This window comes from Pseudorasbora parva, chromosome 5 (genome assembly GCF_024679245.1).
Source record: "Pseudorasbora parva isolate DD20220531a chromosome 5, ASM2467924v1, whole genome shotgun sequence".
NCBI lineage: Eukaryota > Metazoa > Chordata > Actinopteri > Cypriniformes > Gobionidae > Pseudorasbora > Pseudorasbora parva.
Window position 1 is genome coordinate 46,714,290 of NC_090176.1, and position 20,635 is coordinate 46,734,924.

General features: G+C 41.2%; 2 protein-coding genes across 6 annotated transcripts in view; one reads left to right on the forward strand and one right to left on the reverse strand.

Moving 5' to 3' along the window:
- Positions 1-20,635, forward strand: part of abcb11a (ATP-binding cassette, sub-family B (MDR/TAP), member 11a) — a 92,928-nt gene that overhangs the window by 34,753 nt on the left and 37,540 nt on the right. For 2 of the 5 annotated variants that reach the window (XM_067444523.1, XM_067444526.1), the window contains 2 exons: positions 17,453-17,540; positions 18,510-18,663. The gene's annotated coding sequence lies outside the window, so the exon portion shown is untranslated. The remainder of the gene's footprint in view (positions 1-17,452; positions 17,541-18,509; positions 18,664-20,635) is intronic. The other 3 variants (XM_067444527.1, XM_067444522.1, XM_067444525.1) reach the window with 3 other exon arrangements.
- LOC137075677 (retinol dehydrogenase 7-like) lies at positions 1,453-17,442 on the reverse strand. The gene is made up of 5 exons (XM_067444530.1): positions 17,295-17,442; positions 15,074-15,388; positions 3,865-4,123; positions 1,907-2,070; positions 1,453-1,804 (listed from the first exon to the last, which is right to left on the reverse strand). The coding sequence occupies exons 2-5, from the start codon at positions 15,384-15,386 to the stop codon at positions 1,581-1,583; spliced, it is 960 nt and encodes a 319-aa protein (XP_067300631.1). The 5' UTR covers positions 15,387-15,388; positions 17,295-17,442; the 3' UTR covers positions 1,453-1,580.

Here is a 20,635-nt window from a genome sequence, read left to right on the forward strand (position 1 = left end):
AACCACACAAGCCCAAACAAGGCTCCACATAAAGTGAGATGTGTGTATTGTATTGGCTCAGAATGCATGATCCATTAACTAAATTTTCAGTAATTTCCCTCATTTGTATGTACTTGCTAAAAAATATTTGTGACTGCGAGCAACAAGTGTCCCACCTTGTAAGATCATTTTTTCAAAGGCTGGAGAAATTTATATATATATATATATATATATATATATATATATATATATATATATATATATATATATATATATATATATATATATATATATATATATATATATATATATATAGTTGACTAAGTCCTTCACCAGCAGAGCAATTCATATTTTTGAATAAAAATGTAATGTAACAAAACCCACATGTGCACACAAGACAGGACAGGCATGTGACACTATCACCCCTTAGAAGCTGTTTTTGTAAAAATGGGCTAACGATTGCATCATAACCAACGCAACTCTGTCGCACAGTAGAGAAATTACCGTATAGACAGGAGGAGACGCTCGCAGGCAATCTTTTACTGTCTATAGCCCTATTCGGACTGGATTAGTTTAACATGGGGACATGGGGGTAAAGTTATTCAGGACGTCTGAAATATTAATGGCCAATTCGCACGGGATAAGACATCTCAGTAAAACTAGCAGAAGTGGGAGGAGTAACTCGCTTTACGCACCTCCTTGACGTCATGTGCGTATGACGTTACCGTTATAACGTGAGCAAACACATAACCTTTTTACAGAAGGTAAAAGTCTCGGTAATCTTTACTGACATTGTCCGTAATGATTACTGAGATGGCACATTCGGACGGGACTAAAATCACAGAGAACCTCTGGTAATAATTACTTTACCCCCACGTCCCCATGTTAAACTAATCCAGTCCGAATAGGGCTTATGAGACAGTCGGGGGGACATGGAAACAAAGTCCGATAATGTCAAGGGAGAAGAAAGGTGAGAAGCCGATAGTGAGCCAAAAGCAAACCGACAAAACATTTAAACAACGTGATTCAGCTTTCACTTTCCACAACTACTAGAAGAATTACAACTGTCAGACAGGTTGCTCACGTCACATCTACGTCGCCAAGCTAAGTCTGAGCCTGCGCAGTACGGTCAGCCATCAGGAAGTGAGTGCTTCTAATTGACTTCACAATTTGCAGTTGAAGTCTATGGGGTCGCTGTGTCCATTTCTTTTACTGTCTATGGTTAGCACGCCCACCTCCCACGCCGATTTGAATCCTACCCGCTGTGTATAAAGTTGGGCTGGTTACACGTAATCATGTCATTGGTTTCATATTTACTCCAGAAAGTTTTATTTTGAAGATAATTAGAGGATATTCACACGGGGAAAAAGTATAAGACTTTTGAAATGTTGTGAAATTACAAGAAGAAACATTTCTTAGTGATCTAGCAAATCTTTAATGAAAAATCTAAATCAGAACACACGTTAGAGAAAACTATTTCAAATGTTTTTTATTTAAAATCAATATTTTAAAAATTAAGTATTTATTAATGTATGTATATTTGTATAATATAAAGTGTTAAATCATGTCTCAGTACACTGCATGAGTGTAGCTGGTTGTGCTTACAGAACTGAAACTTTAGGCTTAACAGCATTTTTTAAGACGAAAGCATCCGAGATGAAGGTTGGCATGTAGGAGAGAGGCAGCCAGAGGAACTTGGCATCCCATCCTGGAGAATATCTGGTGCGAGGATGGACTGCAGCCACAGCATGCTCCATACAGTTCACCACCTTCATCAGATCTGGATCCACAAACTTCTCAATCTTTTCCTTAGCCACCAGCTTTACTACAAACACAATTACTATAGTTATAACTTTTATCACTAGTAGTTAGAGAGTGTGACCATTATTTGCTCCGATTTGAAACTGGTTATAGGATTTGAACTTACTTCTGTCCAGGAAATCACTGCCGTACTCATCCTTCACCTCCTGAGGCAACATGTTCCATAATCTGTGCAAATGACTCTCAAAGATATTGGAGTCGGTCACAGTTGTTTTGAAGAATCCAGGCTCAATGCATAAAACCTTCACTCCAAACGGTGCCATGTTCCTCCTGCAGAACAAAGAAAAACACATTGAATAAAGTCAGCAGCATAACTACAGTTAGTAAATAATAAATAATACATTCTGGGAATATTGTTGGTTCAACTAACCCTGCGTCCCAATTCGCATACTATCCATACTAAATAGTATTCGAAAATAGAATTAGAATGTCCCAAATCGTAGTATGCTGAAAAGAGTATTCCAAAGATACCCGCCTGGTTTACTATTTCCGGTCCGAATTTAAAGTGTGGATCGACTCTTAACGGCTGATATTGCCCACAACCCATTGCGAGTTGGACATGGATTTAATTAGAACTACATACGCAGATAAAAAGTGTTAAAAAACTACAAACATGACGGATGTGCGAGTCCTACGTTAAGTAGAGAGGTTTAGATAAAGTTTTGAGTGATCAATTATCAGTGTTTAACCTGACGAAAAGATATTTATTCAGTGTTGTCCACTTTATATTTCACCTGCAGCATCATTGTGAACTTTTGTAATGACACGTTTGGCCATTAACTTTTAAATGCATCATTATATTTAAACTGCAAACACATGAGGAGAGTCTCTGCATTAAAGACCCACACATGGCAGATCAACGTGCTGCTACATTTCTCTGATACGGTAGGAAATGAAACTGAATGTGGAGGATTTGAACTGTGACGATGATTGACAGGTGATGGGATGCACGTAACGAAGCGACAGAGTCCGTTAAAGATGATGAAGTAGTATGTCCCAAAGCTTGCATACTTTTTTGCTACACACTCAAAGTATGTACTTTTTCTTCACAAAAAGAGTACATACTTTTAGGACGTATTATAAGTAGGCAAATTGGGACGCAGCAATAGTTAAAGCTACACTATGTAAGTTTTCCGTCCACTGGAGGGCGCCTATTCAAAACAAAGGTGTAGTTTGATGATGCCAAGTTTGAGGGCATAATCTTGGGACATGTGGTCTTCACCTCATAGCCGGTGGAAAAGACTCGGGCAGAAATCATGTTCATGGATGCGGTTATTAACGTTACTGTAGTATGAAGCGGAGCAGGATTGAGTTTTGTGGAGCTGAGCACGGCTGCTGGAGCGATTGTTGTGCAGCAAGACTTTTATTATGACGGGACACAGTCGCCGGCGCCATTTTTCACTTTTCCGGTCACGAGTATGAGGTAATGCAGCTCTGTTTATCATATTAGATACATTTGAGTGTATTTAAAATGATGTTATGACGTTACTCTGTGCGTTTGCTCAGCGGCTGCTGTGACTCTTGTTCACACTGCTAAAAGTAAAGCGCTTCTGCAGAAAAAAAACAGAAACCCAGAGTAATGCAGATATGACGCAAATGACAGGCGACTCCCTCAGATGTCCCGGCTCCTTGGTTATTATAGCAATTTTCTCACAATTTACAAATAATTGGAAACATTTGGGATATAGACTCAAAATATTTTTTTTTAATGATTCCCAGTCTCTGATTAATTTATTACCTAAACACCTTGCTCAAATCTTCTATCTTTAATCATGACTGGCCATTCACAGTACAAGTTATCAGCTGATGAATTTTGACTGGTTGCTGGTGCTCATATATGCAGTCTTATCTGATATTTTGGGGATAAGTTTGCACTTGCAGCAATTGCAAATCGAATGGTTGCAGTTATCATGATAATTAATTGCAGAAGGTTTTGTTGTGTTTGGCCATAGGCCACACCCACATATTGCATTGGCTTGTATCTGAGAAATGCTTTGAATCCGAATTCTTCTGATCATTTTTTGTCTTCAGAGGAATCATTCTGTGGTTACTGGACATACTCACCTTAGACTGTCATTAAAAGCTTCAACTCCATACTTAGTAATGCAGTATGCCCCTCCCATGGTAACAATCCGTCCGAACACACTGGCCACATTGATCACTCTGCCCTTGGCTTTCTTAATGAGCGGTAACACACTCAGAGTAACGGCAATAACCCCGATCAGGTTGACATTGATCATTTGTTTGAAGTCCTCAATATCCAGCCAGTCATTGGGAGCAGTTGGGAAAGAGATACCAGCATTGTTGACCACAGACCACAGACCTGCAAACACACACACACACACACACACACACACACAGACAGAGAACAAATTACAAAATCAAAATCCATCCGTTTCCTTTCAAAAGGCTAAAGGAGATGGCTAAATACAGCTTTCGTAACAGGAAGTGTCTTGTGTAAGTAATGTGAAGAAACTACTTGACCAATAACTTTATTAAAGAGCACTATGAGAAAACACAACATAAACTGTTCAGTAGGACAAAATTAGACATTTCATTAGTCCAATAACAAGACAAAACAGAACATGAATAATTAATGCATTTATTTTTATTACTAATTATTACTGATATTTAATTAAGGGTGCTTTCACACCTGCCTCATTTAGTTCGGTTGAATCGTACTAGAGTTCGTTTCCCTCTTTGGTGCGGTTCGTTTGGTCAGGTCTGAAAGCAGGAATCGCACTCGGGTGCGCACCAAAAGCGGACCAAACAAGCGTACCGATACCTCCTTGAAGAGGTGGTCTCGGTACGATTTCAAACGAACTGTGGAGCGGTTTGTTTGTGGTGAGAACGTGATCCGACCTCGAACAGAACCAACTGCAAAAGTACTGATCATTTTTGGACTGAACCAGCTGCCGTAGTCGGCTGCGCTGACATTGTGTGCATGATATTATTACCTGATAGATCGTTGGCAATATTTTCGGGAAGATGAGCATGTCAAGAGTTAATAATTAATGCACGGCTCCTCTTGAAGTGACGAGCGATGCGCGGTCACCGTCTGCAGTGCATTAGAATGTTGTTTTCACGTCGCATCCGCGTGTCATTATAGAAACGTATTGTTTGCGTACTGTGGTAAATACACACAGTGTAGTAGATTATGGCCAGGGACAAAACTGGCCCGCGCAGTCGTCTCTCCATAGTGTTATTATAGTTTGCTGGCTTTGCCTCTTCTGTTGAAATTTTCCCACACGTAAATTCTGACCAATCGAAAAGCAGTTTAGGAAATACGCCATGGCCAATGAGTGATGTGGATGTTGTCACGTGCCTGCGTTTTGGTTCGTTTCAACTGGTTCGGACCAAAGCAATCAGTGTGGTGTGAAAAGGAACCAGAAAAGCTGAAAAATGCAACAATGTATAATTGTTTGCCCTTGGTTCGGACCAAATGAACTGAACTAGAGATGTGAAAGCACCCTAAATAATTAGATTAGATTAGTTAATTAATTAGATATTTAATTAATCAAAATCAATGCTTTCTCTTTATAGGCATAACATTATGACCTTGGAATTTGGAGCTCAAACAGCTCAAACTCGATGTTGTTCTCCTCAAAGTGTTGAAGTTATGGTCTCAGAGCTTTTGTAGGACTTGACAGACATGCTCCTCATGCTCCCTCAGGTCACTAGAATACAGTCCCTGACAAAAGTCTTGTCGCTTGTGTACAAATTGACCTAAAGTGCCGCTGAAATATATTTCTAATCAAGATTTTTTTTTACAAGAAATGGCTCATTTTAATCCCACCAGCTTTTGTGATAATGTTTCAGTGAAAAACTAAACTTATTAGTATTCTAATTAGAAAAACTAACTTAGTATTCTAATTTTCACAGCTTGGTAAAGCCCATTGAGTCAATTTTTTGCAAAGACATAAGTGTTGTCACCTTGTCATATGAGCTTCACCTGTGACTAATAATGGATCAATTAGGTCTCAAGTGTGTATAAAAAGAACCCCAGTACGCTAGACATTCACATCAACTGCAACTAGACCTATGCAAACATGCCTAAGATTCACCCTGAGACTAAAGTTTTGATTATCAAGAGGCTGAAGACCAGATCCACTGCTGATGTGGCAGACACCTTCAATGTGTCTCAGCGTCAAGTACAGAGGATAAAAAAAAGATTTGAAGAGACTGGAGAGGTTTTTGACAAGCCCAGTTCAGGCAGACCCCGCAAGACAACTGGTTAAGAGGACCGTTTGTTGGCTCGAAAATCCAAGGCCATTTTCGATTGCAGCAGAGCTCCACGAGACCTGGTCACCTGAAGTCCCTGTGTCAACCAGAACAGTTTGTTGGATTCTGTCTCGAAATGGCCTCCATGGTCGAATCAGTGCCCAGAAGCCAGCACTAAACAAAAGACAATTGAAAAACCGTGTGGCATTTGCCAAGGCCCACAGCCTGCTAAAAGGATGGACGCAGGAAAAGTGGCAGAAGGTGGATTTTTCAGATGAATCTTCTGTTGAATTACACCACAGTCGCCGCAAATATTGCAGGAGACCTAATGGTGCCCGAATGGATCCGAGATTCACCCAGAAAACAGTGAAGTTTGGTGGCGGAAAAATCATGGTCTGGGGTTACATCCAGTATGGGGGTGTGCGAGAGATCTGCAGGGTGGAAGGCAACATCAATAGCAAGAAATCTTAGCTACCTCTTATATTCCCAACCATAAAAGAGGCCAAATTCTGCAGCAGGACGGTGCTCCATCGCATACTTCCATCTCCACATCAAAGTTCCTCAAGGCGAAGAAGATCAAGATGCTCCAGGATTGGCCAGCCCAGTCACCAGACATGAACATCATTGAGCATATGTGGGGTAGGATGAAAGAGGACGCATGGAAGACGAAACCAAAGAATATTGATGAACTCTGGGAGGCATGCAAGACTGCTTTCTTAGCTATTCCTGATGACTTCATCAATAAATTGTATGAATCCTTGCCAAACCGCATGGATGCAGTCCTTCAAGCTCATGGAAGTCATACAAGATATTAAATTTGGATCTCACAGCACCACAACTTAATTTGCTAACATATTTTTGTATTTGCTGTAAATTTGTTCAATTTCTGTATAGGCGACACAACTTTTGTCTTGCCAAAATTTGACCTTTCTGTCTTGATTAAATGATAAATATTTTTTCTGTGAAAATTATTTATTTCAGTGCATTAAACATCATTTGGGAGGGTTTTAGCTTTTCATATGAGCTATTTCTAACACCAATGAATTAATTAAAAGTCAGGTAAATATCAGGTATTTCTAGAAAATAGATAAGCGACAAGACTTTTGTCAGGGACTGTAGTTGAGGATATCATCGATATAGACAATGACGAATTTGTTTAAGAATTCACGGAATACCTCATTCATATAGTTTTGGAAGACGGCGGGTGAGTTGGACAGCCCATACGGCATCACCCGATATTCATAGTGACCTGAGGGAGTGATGAAGGCTGTCTTCCACTCGTCTCCTTTGCGGATGCAAATGAGGTTGTAGGCACTTCTTAGATCGAGCTTGGAGAAGATGGTGGCTCCACAGAGCTGTTCCAAGGCTGAGGGGACCAGAGGAAGGGGATAGCTAAATTTGATGGTCTGTGAGTTAAGGTGACGGTAGTCAATACACGGCCGCAAGCCTATGTCCTTCTTGGCAACGAAGAAGAAGCTCGAAGCGGCAGGGGATGTCGATGGTCGGATGAACCCTTGTTGGAGCGCTTCGTGCACATACTCCTCCATGGCCTTCTGTTCCGGGATGGACAGAGGATAGACGTGGCCCTTGGGTAGAGTAGCCCCAGGCAGGAGGTCGATGGCACAGTCCCATGGACGATGGGGTGGAAGTTTGGTAGCCAACCGCTTGCTGAAGACATCCTGGAACTCCCGGTAAGATGGAGGGATGGCCACGTTGACTTGAGTATTGACATACAACAACAGAAAATGGAAAACAGCGCAGCTGATTAAAATAAGATAGATTTCGATCTGTGTTTATTGTAGATCGAAATCTATATTATTTTAATCAGCTGTGCTGTTTTCCATTTTCTGTTGTTGTATGTTGATGGTGGTAATATTGTACTTTTAACTGTGTGTATTTTAATGTAAGTTTAAATGTGGTGTCATTGATGTATTTCTGTTCAGAGAAGTCGAAGACAAATTTCCACTAAGGTGGGACAATAAAGTCGAATGAATGAATGGACTCTCTACTGAGGTGGATTGCACAGGCAGTGATGAAGGAACTGATGATGTCGATGGACCTTTTCAACGTGGGCGATGAACACAACAATCGAAGCAGTTCTCACCCCATTGTAGGATCTCTCCGGTGGACCAGTGGATATGTGGCTGGTGTTGGATTAGCCAGGGGCGTCCCAGGAGGATGTCCGCGGTTGACTCCTCCAGCACCATAAACGTGATGGTTTCCTCATGCAGATGACCAACTTGCAGGGTGAGTGTGGGGGAGAAATGGCAGACACGACCTCGGCCCAGCGGTTTTCCCTGAATGGTGGTGATTCTGAGGTCGACGGGGCAACATTGACGTTGTGAGGTGAACTTTTCGAGAGTTTGCTAACTGATGAAGTTCCCCGCCGACCCGGAGTCAATGAGGGCTTGTGCTGATACAGAGGAGTGAGAATTACAAACAAATACTGGTGTCTTGATAAGGTTTGCCGTTAGAGGAGGTAATTGGATGGTACTCACCGCTGACCGAGAGGGTCGCACAGGGCAGGTCGTGATGCCATGTCCATCTCCCCCACAATACAAGCAGAGATGTTGGAAAATCCTGTGTTGGCATTCGGTGGTGGTGAGATGGTATGAGTCGATCTGCATGGGTTCAGGTGCTGGAGGTGCGACAGATGGCTTTCCATAGCGATTGTGCCCACTGCAGGGCTCTGCCTGAGAGTAATGAAATGATGAACGCCACCTGGCCTCTCTCGCTGTGGAAGAGATGGGAGTTCCCTTACATATACAATGAGCATTGCAAGAGGAACCTGCTGCAATCCTCCGCCGCGGCACTGTATGTCGCTGGTCGGGCTATGGGACTTACGCAGGCAGCTGACGAAGAAATGGGTACCGGTGGTGCAGGTGATGAAGCACTAGCTTGAGTAGCGGTGGTGGAAGTGTCGTGAACCAGTGAGGACCGTACAGAGTGAACCAGTGTGGTGAAGTGGTCGGCGGTGCAGTACCTGCCTGTGTCCGGAGAGCTCTGCATGCGGTCTGGTCTTCTGTCAGACACAGACGAGGACACAGATGGTTAGTGCAAAGTTTAATCAACAGAGGTACGGACACAGGTGATACTTTGAAGGGCTCGTGACACTCAGACGATGGACGAGGAGGGTGAAGACGAAGATGATGATGAAGACGGTGAAGGCGATGACGATGAAGACGAAGAGGATGGATGATGAAGGCTTCTAGGAAGGACAGGTAGTCGTGAATAGATCGTTGCTAGACCAGACAGTGAATGGGAAGGTGAGGAGTGTCTTTGTAATGATAAACAGGATGGAAGCAAATGCAATGCAAAAGGCAATGTTTATTGAACAGAAACTCAGTATAGTAATGGAAGATTGTTGCACAAACACTCCTGCGTAGAAGAAGTGGTGCGGGAACACAGACAGTAAGAGAGCGTGATGCAGGGACTGAGATGGGATCCTGATGACTGCGTGAATGGTGAAGGTCCGTGGTGAGAAGGAGTCCATGGTGAGATCGACGAGTGAAGAGTCCAGAGTCCAGTACACAGGAAACACAAGGAACAGGCACGCGACATGGGAGACTCAAACAACAATCTGACAACATGGAGAGAGCGAGAAGCCATTAAGTAGGCTGGAATAATGATGAGCAGCTGCCGCTGATCCGGCTAACGAGTGACCACGCCCCTCAGAACAAACAATGTAACGAGACACACCCACACAACATACACCTGCACCACAAACACACACACACACACACAAACACACACACACACACACACACACACACACACACAAGACTAGAATGAGACAGCGGCTCTATCAACCGTGACAGTACCCTCTCCCCTAGGAACACCCCCTGGCATTCCCAGACGACCCTACCAGCCGATGGTAATCATCGATAAGGGAGTGATCCAGTATGTCTCGAGCATGTACCCAACTCCTCTGGACCGTAACCCTCCCAATCCACCAAATACTGGAATCCGCGTCCCCTCCGTCTTGAGTCCAGAATACGATGTACCGAATATGTAGATTACCCATCTACGAGCCACGGCGTGAATGAAACACGAGTTTGATTTTAGAATGAATTCTCCTGTACGCAGGAGGAAGGTTGAGGCGGACTGTCACCAGACTAATGATCTTGGTGACTGTGAACGGGCCAATAAATTTGGGAGCAAGCTTATTAGAAACAGAGCGGAGTGGAATGTTCTTAGTAGAAAGCCACACTTTTTGACCCACGACGTATACGGTTGGCTTAGACCGGTGATGGTCGGCTTTAGCCTTGGTGCACGCCCCCACCTGGAGTAGAGTCTTGCGGGCTCTAATCCATGTGTGGTGACACCTCTGGACGAAGGCGTGAGCGGAGGAGACCGCGACCTCGGATTCCAGGCTAGGAAAAATTGGTGGTTGGTACCCTAAACTACACTTAAACGGAGAAAGGCCTGTAGATGACACTGGTAACGAGTTATGAGCGTACTCAACCATAAAAAAAGTTGTTGGCTCCAGGAAGAAGGGTTTTTGGAAACCAGACATCGCAACACCCTTTCAAGATCTTGGTTGGCTCGACTGAGGACTGAGGACCCCTGAGGACCCCTGTCAGAAACCATGTCCATCGGGAGGCCATGTAACCGAAAGACGTGATTGTAACGAGGTTTGTGGCTCTTAACTCTCTTGTGGGGAAGGAAGAAGGCGGGGTCGGTATGACTGGGACTAGAAACTTTATTTTTCACAATGCAACTGGTAAACAAACACGCTCGAGGGCGTAAAACTCTGTCTCTCCAAAACTCTTACAGCTCATAAACTCTCTTGTATCTCGTCTCAGGCTCAGGCTGTGCGTCTAGTCCCAGTCCAAACTCTCTCTCCCTCTCTCTCCTCCCGCAGCGGCTTTTGTGCTGTCTCTCCACGCCAATTACTGCAATTAGACACAGGTGTTATTCATTTGCACTTGACCTACTTACTCCCCGCTCTGCCCCGTACCTTCTGTCCCGCTACAGACCTCGCGAAACCACGCCCCCTCCGCCACAGTGATCAATGACAGTAACCGCTGTCTCCTTGGCTGAAGGTAATTAGGGCAAAGGGATGAAATGTGCTGCTTTCGAGAACCGGTCCACAATGGTCAAAACAACCGTCATAGCCTTAGAGGGTGGGAGGGCAGTGACAAAATCTAGCACAATTTGGGACCAGGGTCTCGAAGGGACTGACAGCAGTTGGAGTAACCCATCTGGAGGTCGGTTAGACATCTTACCAACCGCACAAACCGAGCAAGCCAAAACAAAATCATGGACATCACGAGCCATTAATAGCCACAAAAACCGTTGCTTAACTAAGTGCCTAGTGCAACTTATTCCTGGATGACAGGCCACGTTGGAGCAATGCCCCCATCGGATTTACGTCGGACCGTAACCCCTCCGGAACAAACAAACGATTCGGTGGGCAACCGGGCAGAGGCGTTACCCCTTCTCGGGCCGTCTTGACCCTCGATTCGACCTCCCATACGAGTGTGGAGATAACTACTTTCTCCGGCAAAATACACTCGGGAGTAACCGGGCGCTTGGATGGATCAAAAATACGAGATAAAGAATCGGGTTTGATGTTCTTGGAACCCGGGCGGTACGAGAGAGTAAAGTCAAAACGTCCGGAAAAAAGTGCCCACTGAGCCTGCCTGGAGTTGAGTCTTTTGTCAGATCTAATATATTCAAGTTTCTTATGATCGGTCCAGACGATAAAAGGTACCCCCGACCCCTCTAACCAATGACACCACTCCTCCAACGCTAACTTGACGGCCAACAACTCTCTGTTACCAATGTCATAGTTATGTTCGGTGGGTGATAAACGGGAGAAAAACGTGCAGGGGTGCATCTTGTCATCCGAGGAAGCGTGCTGGGAGAGAACTGCACCTACCCCCACCTCTGACGTGTCAACCTCCACCACGAACTGAAGTGTGTGATCAGGGGCGACTAAGATGGGAGCCGAAACGAAGCAACTTTTGAGGTTGGAGAATACAGCCTCGGCTGTGACCACATGAACATCGTTCTGGGGGAGGTCAAGGCAGTCAGAGGTGCGGCTAGTTGGCTGAAGTTGCGAATGAAACGCTGATAGAAATTGGCGAACCCCAGAAACCACTGTAGGGCCTTACGGGAATCTGGACTTGGCCAATCTATCACAGCCTTCAATTTGTCAGGGTCCATGCGCACTCCCTCGGAAGAGATGATGTAACCTAGGAAGGAAACAGACTGTGCATGAAAATCGCATTTCTCCACCTTGACAAAAAGCCCATTCTGTAACAACCTCTGAAGCACTCGTCTGACGTGTTGCACATGTTCCTGGAGAGACGAAGAAAAAAATCAATATGTCATCCAGGTAAACATATATGAACTGATCAACCATGTCTCTCAACACGTCATTGACAAGCCGAAAGGCCGAAAGGCACAACCAAGTATTCAAAATGCCCCCTGGGGGTGTTACACGCGGTTTTCCATTCATCCCCCTTCCTGATGCGAACCAATTGATAGGCATTACGTAAATCCAATTTTGTGAATATGGATGCTCCCAGCAACCTCTCAAAAGCTGAAGACATCAGCGGCAAAGGATACGTATTCTTTACCGTGATGTTGTTCAGCTCTCGGTAATCGATACAAGGTCCCAGAGAACCATCCTTCTTACCCACAAAAAAAAACCCCACCCCCGCTGGAGAAGAGTAAGGTTGGATGAACCCGGCCGCTAGAGAATCAGAAATATATTTCTGGCCTCCCTCTCAGGAATGGAAAGAGAGTAAAGTTTGCCCTTAGGCGGAGATTTACCTGGCACTAGGTCTATATCACAGTCATAGGCATGCCGTTAGAGGAGAAGGAAGAGGAGGAAGAGAAGCAGCTCGAGACTTACTGAACACCTCCTTCAGGTCCAGATACTCTGCGGGCACGTTTGACAAATCCGTCGCCTTATCCTGAAACACAGAAACAGAAGAACAAGCAGAGACAAGACAAGACCCGTGGCAGGACTTGCTCCACATGGACACAGAGTTGGAGCCCCAGTCCACCCGGGGATTGTGTTTGACCAGCCAGGGGTGCCCTAACACAATGGGTGCGACGGGTGAGTGCATAAGGAGGAAGGAGATGGTCTCGGTATGGCTGCTATGGTTTCTCCTCCACGCCGCCACGACCTCTGGCGCCTCCATTGGCCGTGGGTCGTCTGAACGTGTTGGCTCAGCCGGTTAATGCAAGCGTCCACCCGCAGCGCCAGATCGATAAGGTCGTTGAGCTGAGGAGGCAAATCCAACATGTAAATTTCTTGTTGAACACGGTCGGCCAGCCCATGCAGGAACATATCCCACTGTGTCTCCTCGTTCCATTTGCACTCAGCCGCCAGAGTGCAAAACTCAATCGAGTAGTCGGCCACTGAGGAGCTTCCCTGTTTAAGGTCGGCGAGTCTTCTTTGCCCGATACCTTCCGGTCAAACAGTCTCTTCATTTGAGCGGCTAGTGCGTGGAATGAGGTGCAGCATGGTTCATTATTCTGCCACACCGCCGTTCCCCACAGAGCTGCTTTACCCTTAAGTAAAGTCAGAACGAATGCCACCTTAGACTCCCCTGTCTCGAACGTCATAGGCTGCAGTGAAAAATTTATAGAACATTTAGTGAGAAACGCTCTACAAAAATCCGTCTCACCAGCGTAACTCTCAGGAACAGGTAGGCGTGGTTCGGGACGATGGCTTCTCTCTGGTACTACGGGGGAAACGGCCGGTGTGGGTGACACAGTGGGAGCGCTCAGGAGTTGGATCTGCTGGGTGAGCCCGGACACTTGCGTCATGAGCGCTTGGACAGCGCGTACAGTGGAAGAAATGCTCTCCTGCTGCTGATCCATCCAGGCAATGCTATGCTCCACAGAATCCTTCAATGCTGATGCACTTGCTGCTTCCATAGTTGGTCAGATCGTTCTGTAATGATGAACAGGGCGGAAGCAAATGCAATGCAAAAGACAATGTTTATTGAACAGAAACTCAGTATAGTAATGGAAGATCGTTGCACAAACACTCCTGCGTAGAAGAAGTGGAGCAGGAACACAGACAGCAGGAAAGCGTGACGCAGGGACTGAGATGGGATCCTGATGACTGCGTGAATGGTGAAGGTGAGTCCGTGGTGAGATCGAGTGAAGAGTCCAGTACACAGGAAATAAGGAACAGGCACGCGACATGGGAGACTCAAACAACGATCTGACAACATGGAGAGGGAGAGAAGCCATTAAGTAGGCTGGAATAATGATGAGCAGCTGCTGCTGATCCGGCTAACGAGTGACCACGCCCCTCAGAACAAACAACGTAATGAGACAGACCCACACAACATACAGCTGCACGCACGCACGCACGCACGCACGCACGCACGCACGCACGCACGCACGCACGCACACACACACACACAAGACTAGAATGAGACAGCGGGTCTACCAACCCTGACAGCCTTTATAGTGTGGCTGGTGATGTTGCCCAGGTGTTCAGTATTCGGGTGATGGTGAACGAGTGGGCGTGGCTGTGTCCGATGGTTGTGAGGGTGTGACAGTGACTGGCGCATTATCCTGCTGAAAGCCACCAGATAATACCATTTCCATGAAAGATGAACAGTGCTCAGGTAGGTGGTACGTGTCAAAGCAACAAAGTAACATCACATGGATGGCAGGACCCAAGGTTTAGGGCCTTATAAAATCTAATTTATTTTTTCCCAAATTCCGTTTTTTCTGTTTTAATTTTTGGGAATTCCATTTTTTTTTTACCACTTTTGGTGCTTTCGGCCAGATAATGTTTATAGACAGTTTACAAACCAACTAGTTACCCTAACAAATATATATATATATATCACATATATAGGGCGTGATATATATATATATATACAAAACACACACACAAAAAAAAAATCCAGTGTATTCTCAGTTGAATTCTAAATTGCACATAGCTCTGATAATACCCTCTAATTATGTGTTTTGTTTTTTTACAGCTCTTAACAACAAATATATTACAAAAGATTTCATAACTAACAGAAGTCAAAGTGTCAGTAAAGTACCATCTGTTTCTGTGACTTACCCTTCTGTCCCACTAGGGTTTTAATGGTTTCGGAGACTTTTTTAATGCTGTCATTATCAGTGACATCCAAATGCAGTGCTGTGAGTTTGTCGGAGCAGGCCTTCTTCAGCTCAACCTCTCCCTTCTCCGTGTAGCAGCCAGCGATGACACGGAAACCCTTTGTGTCCAGGTGTCTGGCCAAGAGATTCCCAAAACCTGTGTCACAGCCTGTGATATACACAAACTTCTCTGATTTGTTGGGAACTCTTCCCAGTTCCCTGAACCACCGATAGACATAGAGCAAGACTATTAGACCAACAATGTACAAGAACATGTCTGCAAAAGAAAAATAGTAGAGTATAAAATATATAATAAAGGAATAATAATACTAAGGTATGTTGTAGCAACTCATATTGTAAAAACTGCACATAAGGTAATAAGTATTAGATTATTATTATTATAAATAAAATATTCATAACGTAGCCTAATCATTTCTCGAAATGTAATAAAATCCTGAGCTCATAATGTGGTGCCAATTTTTACATTATAAGAAAACTATAACATTATAAACTCACTAAAAAAGTCATATTTTCAATATTGTAATAGTTTTAACCTTACCTTAGTCTTAAAAACTACCTGCGAAATGTAACATTTAAATATTCATACAATTATTATAATAATAATAATTGTATGAATATTATATATATTATAATAATTTAAATCTGTTGCATTTCGGTTTAAAAATGGCTTTTATTTACATAAAATGTTCGATTTTTTTGAAATTCTTAATTTTTCAAAAATTAATTTTTCAGAAAAAAGTAATTTTTAATTTTTCGATTTACATTTAAGCTTTCGATTTGTAAAAATGTACTGAATATTTTTTTTAAAAAATGTTTTAAAAGCTATTACAATGAAAATTAGGTGTTTGGTGAGTTTATAATGTAATAATTTTCTCAAAATGTAATTTTTTAAAATTTAATTATGAACTCAAAAATTATTATAAAAATGACAACAATACAATTATTACATTATGAACTTTTTTGTAATAATAATGTAATACTGTACGTATTTGATTATGTGCAGTTATTACCTTGTGAGGCACAGACAATGGCGTTAGGGGAGTGTCCACCTCGGTAAAAAACGCGTTCGGGGCGGGGTGAAAATCGCGTTCTCGGGATCACTGAGGTTCGATCGAAAAGGGCTGTTGGACTTCATTAGAGAAAATTAAAAACAAAAAAGCAAGAAAGACATATGAAGCTTTTTGTTACTTTAAATTGGTGTAATTTTACCCCTGGCATGAACTACTTTAATTTTTTGTTTTTATCCTTGTTGTGAGATCTAATTGCATGTATAATTTTCTGTATATTTTTTTGCATGAATAAAAAACAAAAAAAGGAAAAAAAAGGAAAGGGCTGTCAGATTGGTAAACGAATCGTTCTTTTTATTCAGATGTGGTCAAAGAATCAGTTGAACCTGTTAATTTAAGTTGGTTTGAAGGATTCGTTCACGAATCGTTCTGAATCATTCGGAGCGGTTATGAACAATTATTTGAAGCGTTTAGTTCAAACATATCCGATTTGAAATTAGCCGAGAAGTGTTGAGTGTACTGAAAAACAAAACAAACAAAAAAAATATAAAAATTAAAATATAACATTTTAATATAAAATATAAAACTAAAGAAAGTACTACTTCAATACTAAAAGCATTTGGGGTGAAACAAATATTTGACTGATGTGACGGAAAGTAAGTCAATCATAAAATAATAATAATAATAAAAATATATTAAAAAAACGTGTACTAGCTACTACAAATTATAACTTTCAAAAATGTTTATTCGAAAGATGTTTATTGTGTTGTATTTTGGATGCGATTAATACAAATGATTTCGATGATTCTAAATTACATTTTTTTATGAGCAGAATCGTAATTTCGTAACATAAACTTACAAGAAATGTAATAATAATTTAAAAAAAAACATAATATATACTTTTATTTATTACTGATTAGGTTAACTTTATTGACTTAAATCAACGCGATGTCAACAACGATATTTCACGTTTACACTGCACTGTTCTAGCATACTTGAGAAAAAAAGAAAAGAAAAAAACTGCAACATCAAAATGTAATAAAAAGAAAACGCGTGGTTGCTAACGTTACTCGAAAATGCCCAGGCTGAATCTCTTGCAAACAACGCTAAAAACTGGAGTTGTCTCTTGTAAAACCACCCGTATATGCTACTCACCGTTTCTTTAGAAGTCAGCTTTCTAAGATGATGTCTGTTTCTAGCTGCCTCAGTAGTGAATGAAAGTGTTTGTTCTTCCTTGCCCCTTTGTATCTGACTGGCTATTAACTGAAGTAATGGTCAGCTATTATGTAAGTGTTTATTATTTGTTCCTGCAGGGGGGGCTGAAGGATCAGATAGCAGAGTTTATTTTTCAAGCACACGGAATCCATCCAAGGCAGCTGGCGATAGAAAAGGTGTGGAAAGGTCAGGTAAAACCAGTCTATGAGTAAAACAAAAGAGATTAAAGTTGTTCTCTTTTTAACATTTTTTTGGTTACACTTTATTTTAAGGGTGTCCTTGTTATAGTGTAATTATACAACATAATTGACTGTTATTACTAACTACATAGAGTATCTGTAACAGGAACTAAAAACAAGTGTTGCCCATTTTTCTTAAGGGTGATTTTGAGGGTAGGCTACTCATTAGGTGGTTAAAAAAAGTTGCTGCCTTATTTTTTATGTACAGTCAACTTTCAGCAACAATCAACAAATGTTTAAGTCATTTCAACATAAATTACATTAAACAGATTTTTTTTAATGATTATTATTATTAATGTTAAATGTCATGTCTATCTGCATTAACTAATATTAATGATGAATGAGACCTTATTGTAAAGTGTAACAGAAAAAACAATATTTCTTTGGAGCTGTTCCATTGTAAATTAATGTAATTTTAGTATTATTTATATCCTGTTATAGTATTTACTAATATTTATAATAAAACATATTTTTTATTATTTTTTATAGTTCTGATTATCCTTTTTTTTGTATCTTAGTTTTAGTCATTTTAATATTTCAACTTTTTTTTGTTATCAAGTCAATAACTTATTTGTTTAATTTCAGTTTCTTATATATATATATATATATATATATATATATATATATATATATATATATATATATATATATATATATATATATACATAATTTCGGTTAAAAACAATGATTTTTAATAGTTTTAGTTAGTAACAACACAGGTCCTGAGATCAGTTTCTAAAGAAGTGGTTTCCTGTGTTTGGGATCGTGTAAACAGAACATTCCCAAACACAGGAAACAACCTCAGACTTCTTTGAAACAGTGTTTTTACAGTGAGCAGGAATCACTTGTGCTATTGTTAATGCTGCTGCACACTTCCTATATTTGACATACATTCATATTACCGGTATTCATTTAGCAGAGGCTGTTATTCAAACAAGGTGACTTAAGCGGTTCATCCTGAAGAGACGACAAGAGAAGAGCCGCTTCAAAAGCAGGACATTGGCTACATTCATACAGGACTGACAACCCAAAAACATGCTGACAGCGGATCCAGTTCTGTGCATGAACAGGTAAATCTCTTCAATCTCTTTCTGGAAGTATAATAAACAACAAGACTAACAATTTAACCATTTTCAGACCAAAAATCCATTGGTGGATAAAGAGACTGATCTGATTCATAAAATAGGGTCTTGCATTTAAAACCTGGCTTATAACCTGTTTACAGTTATATATAGTGCCATATTAATACTGTTAATCTTACTTCATTCATTTTAATGTGGGGACAAGGTTGTGCACCATTAAGGATTGAATTAAGAGTGCTTTTTAAATGCACTAAAAAGCCATTACATATCTTAATGACAAGGATTGAGACCTGATGGGAGAGTTGCAAGATGGAACTTTATGGCAGAATATTGCAAACAACGACACCAGCTTTTGTCACTTTAACTGTAAAGCTGATTAATAAGTGATAAGTAATTTATTACAGGTCAAAAAATACTGTGTAGTTATTCACCGCCTGGTCACTGACCTAATTTTATGATACTTGCGAGATTGTGTCTTCTCTTTTAACATAATTTAATTCATTCAATTCATTGTTTGTGTACATTTTTTGTCACAACAGTATTTTTTTTGTCACAACAGATAACATCAGATTCCTAATAGACATAGACCAAAGCATAAAGCCTATTTTAACCCATTTGTAAGGCTTTAATTAGCTCATAAATGCATGCATGTCATATTAGTTTGCTTAACATGATTTTAGGGCCTGAAATATGCAGTCATTGCTTGTTAGGTGCATTAAGTTGTGTGATTAATTTGGCCACCAGATGTCAATTATTTGGATATTTTTGATTGATTGACAACATTTTTAGTTGATCATCCTTATGATATAATTGCAGATATTTAACTTTAAAAAATTTTTGTATATGTTTTGAAAGATTTGCCTAAGACATGCAGCATCAATTTTAATAGCATCATATATTTTCCTTAAGTTCTCCCAAAATAGCAATAAAAATAGTGGCCTAATACTGTATATACAGTGTTGGGTGTAACTTTTCCAGAGACACGATAGCACAGACCAGGGCCGGGTTTCCCAATAACGATGTATCTTAGCTATAAAGAGCGCGTTCTTACGAGCGAAGTTATGATCACTCGCAGCAATTCCACGTGCGTTTCCCAAAAATGTACTTAACATGAACGCGCGAGAACGCTTTAAGTGCTACTTAAGGGTCGCTGTCCATTTGCGAAGTGCTGAAATATAACCTTATATGGAATCGATTCCTCTGAACGGTTCACCTAATAATTATAAGCAACTTTTATATATATTATAAGCAAATAAGCAACTACCTACAGGCTGAGGCAATGACAAAATGGCTGAACAAAAAAAAAGAAAAGAAAAAGATACCTTTTAAAAAGACGAAATCAATATCCTTTTAGAGGAGGTGGAGTGGGAAAAGATATTATTTTCAACAGATTTAAAGGGCATCGTACGAACAAAGTAACAAAACATATGGGAGGACATTACTACCAAATTAAAAGTTGTAAGTTAAATTATTAGTTAAAAGATCGGGTAAAGAGGTCTGCAAGAAATGGCAGGATTTTGCAAGCCTGACAAAAAGGAAGAGGGCACTGCAGAGGAATGTCCAATACATGGCTGGTTTTCGTGCACGTCAGCAAGTCATATAAGTTTATCTCTATTTTTCCCTTTTTTTAAACTTATTTTATTCTTTTTTTCTGTCATTTAATTCAGATGTGTATTTGTATTTTTTGTTTGTTACCTGCCCTCATAAAAACAACAACAACAACAAAAAAATTATAGGCCTAGTATTATCACAATGCACTTGAATAAAGTTAAAGGTGTAATCAGCCGGTTGTCCTGTAGGTGACCTCATAACTCTCTTCTTACGATACACTTAGAGCTTTACGATTACTCCAGAGCACTCGTAGATCTACGATCATTTTCAAGTGCTACTTAAGTTACGATCCTTTTGGGAAACAGACCTTAATATTAAGATCACTCGTACGCAGTGATGCCAGTAACGC